This window comes from Cariama cristata, unplaced genomic scaffold (assembly GCF_000690535.1).
Source record: "Cariama cristata isolate BGI_N322 unplaced genomic scaffold, ASM69053v1 scaffold30462, whole genome shotgun sequence".
Classification (NCBI taxonomy): domain Eukaryota; kingdom Metazoa; phylum Chordata; class Aves; order Cariamiformes; family Cariamidae; genus Cariama; species Cariama cristata.
In genome coordinates, this window is record NW_009606001.1 from 1 (window position 1) to 1,075 (window position 1,075).

General features: G+C 57.3%; 1 protein-coding gene across 1 annotated transcript; it reads left to right on the forward strand.

Moving 5' to 3' along the window:
- Positions 1-3: 3 nt before the first annotated feature.
- On the forward strand, positions 4-983 carry MRPL9 (mitochondrial ribosomal protein L9; the record flags this gene model as incomplete). Its single annotated transcript, XM_009696208.1, has 3 exons — positions 4-67; positions 420-544; positions 933-983. Coding segments are annotated over 3 exons (240 nt in total), but the record flags the coding sequence as incomplete, so codon positions are not given.
- Between the last annotated feature and the right edge of the window lie 92 nt (positions 984-1,075).

Here is a 1,075-nt window from a genome sequence, read left to right on the forward strand (position 1 = left end):
CTGGTGGAGGACACCAAGCACCTGCCCAAGGAGAATTTGGAGCTGATCCTCACGCAGTCGGTGGAGGGTACGTTCCTCGTCACGGGCGTTTGCCTTCCTGCGGCAGAGGTGGCTGGGCACCAGTCGCAAGAGTTAACTTGGCTTCTGTCCCGTTTTGCCCTTGTCCGTGTAGGGGAGAGACGGGATTCCCCCCGTTAGGTCCCGTTTCCCATGATCCGGTGGCGGCACGGATTCATCCCTCAGGCTGCGGGATGATTTAGGGTTGCGGAGCCCTGAAACCAATAATTTTGTGGCATTTTGGTTTTTATTTTTTTTAAACTTCCTTCAGATGGGACCTCAAATCCCCCCTGGGGGCTGCGAGGCTGGCGCTTCTCTAGCACGTGCCTCACTAACGTCACCTCTCGCCCCTCTCCTCGCAGATTTGGGGAGCCGGGGAGACGTGGTCAGCGTGAAGAAATGCGTGGGTCGTAACAAGCTCCTGCCGCAGGGCCTGGCCGTCTACGCGTCGCCGGAGAACAAGAAGATGTTTGAGGAGGAGAAGAAGGTGAGTCGGCACGAAGGGGCTGCTCCCAGCCCAGCTAGGGCGTTTTTAGCTTGTCCACACCTTGAAATCGGGAGAACTTAAAGAAGGAGTGGAGATCTTGGTTTAAAAGGGTTGGTTGCTCGCTCTTTGGGATGGTCCCTGTCTCCCTTCACTCTCGCGTTCGTGGTTTTGTGGGGTGAGATCTGCCGATTACCATAGAAATACGGTCCCGCGATGAGCCCGGCGTGTTATGAAGTTCCTTTGCAGAGTGCCAAAGGGCTTGCGATGACGAGAACCCCCCGGCCCTCTGCCGAGCCGCCTTTCCCCCGGTGGTGTGCAGGCAGGCTGCCCGGCACACGGCGTTGCTGAGCCTTCCTTTCATTTATTCTCCATCCTCTTTTCCTTGCAGTTGCGCCAAGAAGGGAAACTGGAGGCGCTCCAAACCCAGAGTGGGGAGAAGGTGAGCGGAGGGGCACCAGCGAGTCTAAAGTTGTTCCAGAGAAATCCGGGAATCCTGGAAAGCACAAAGCCTCCAGCCGGAGCCTCTTGGCC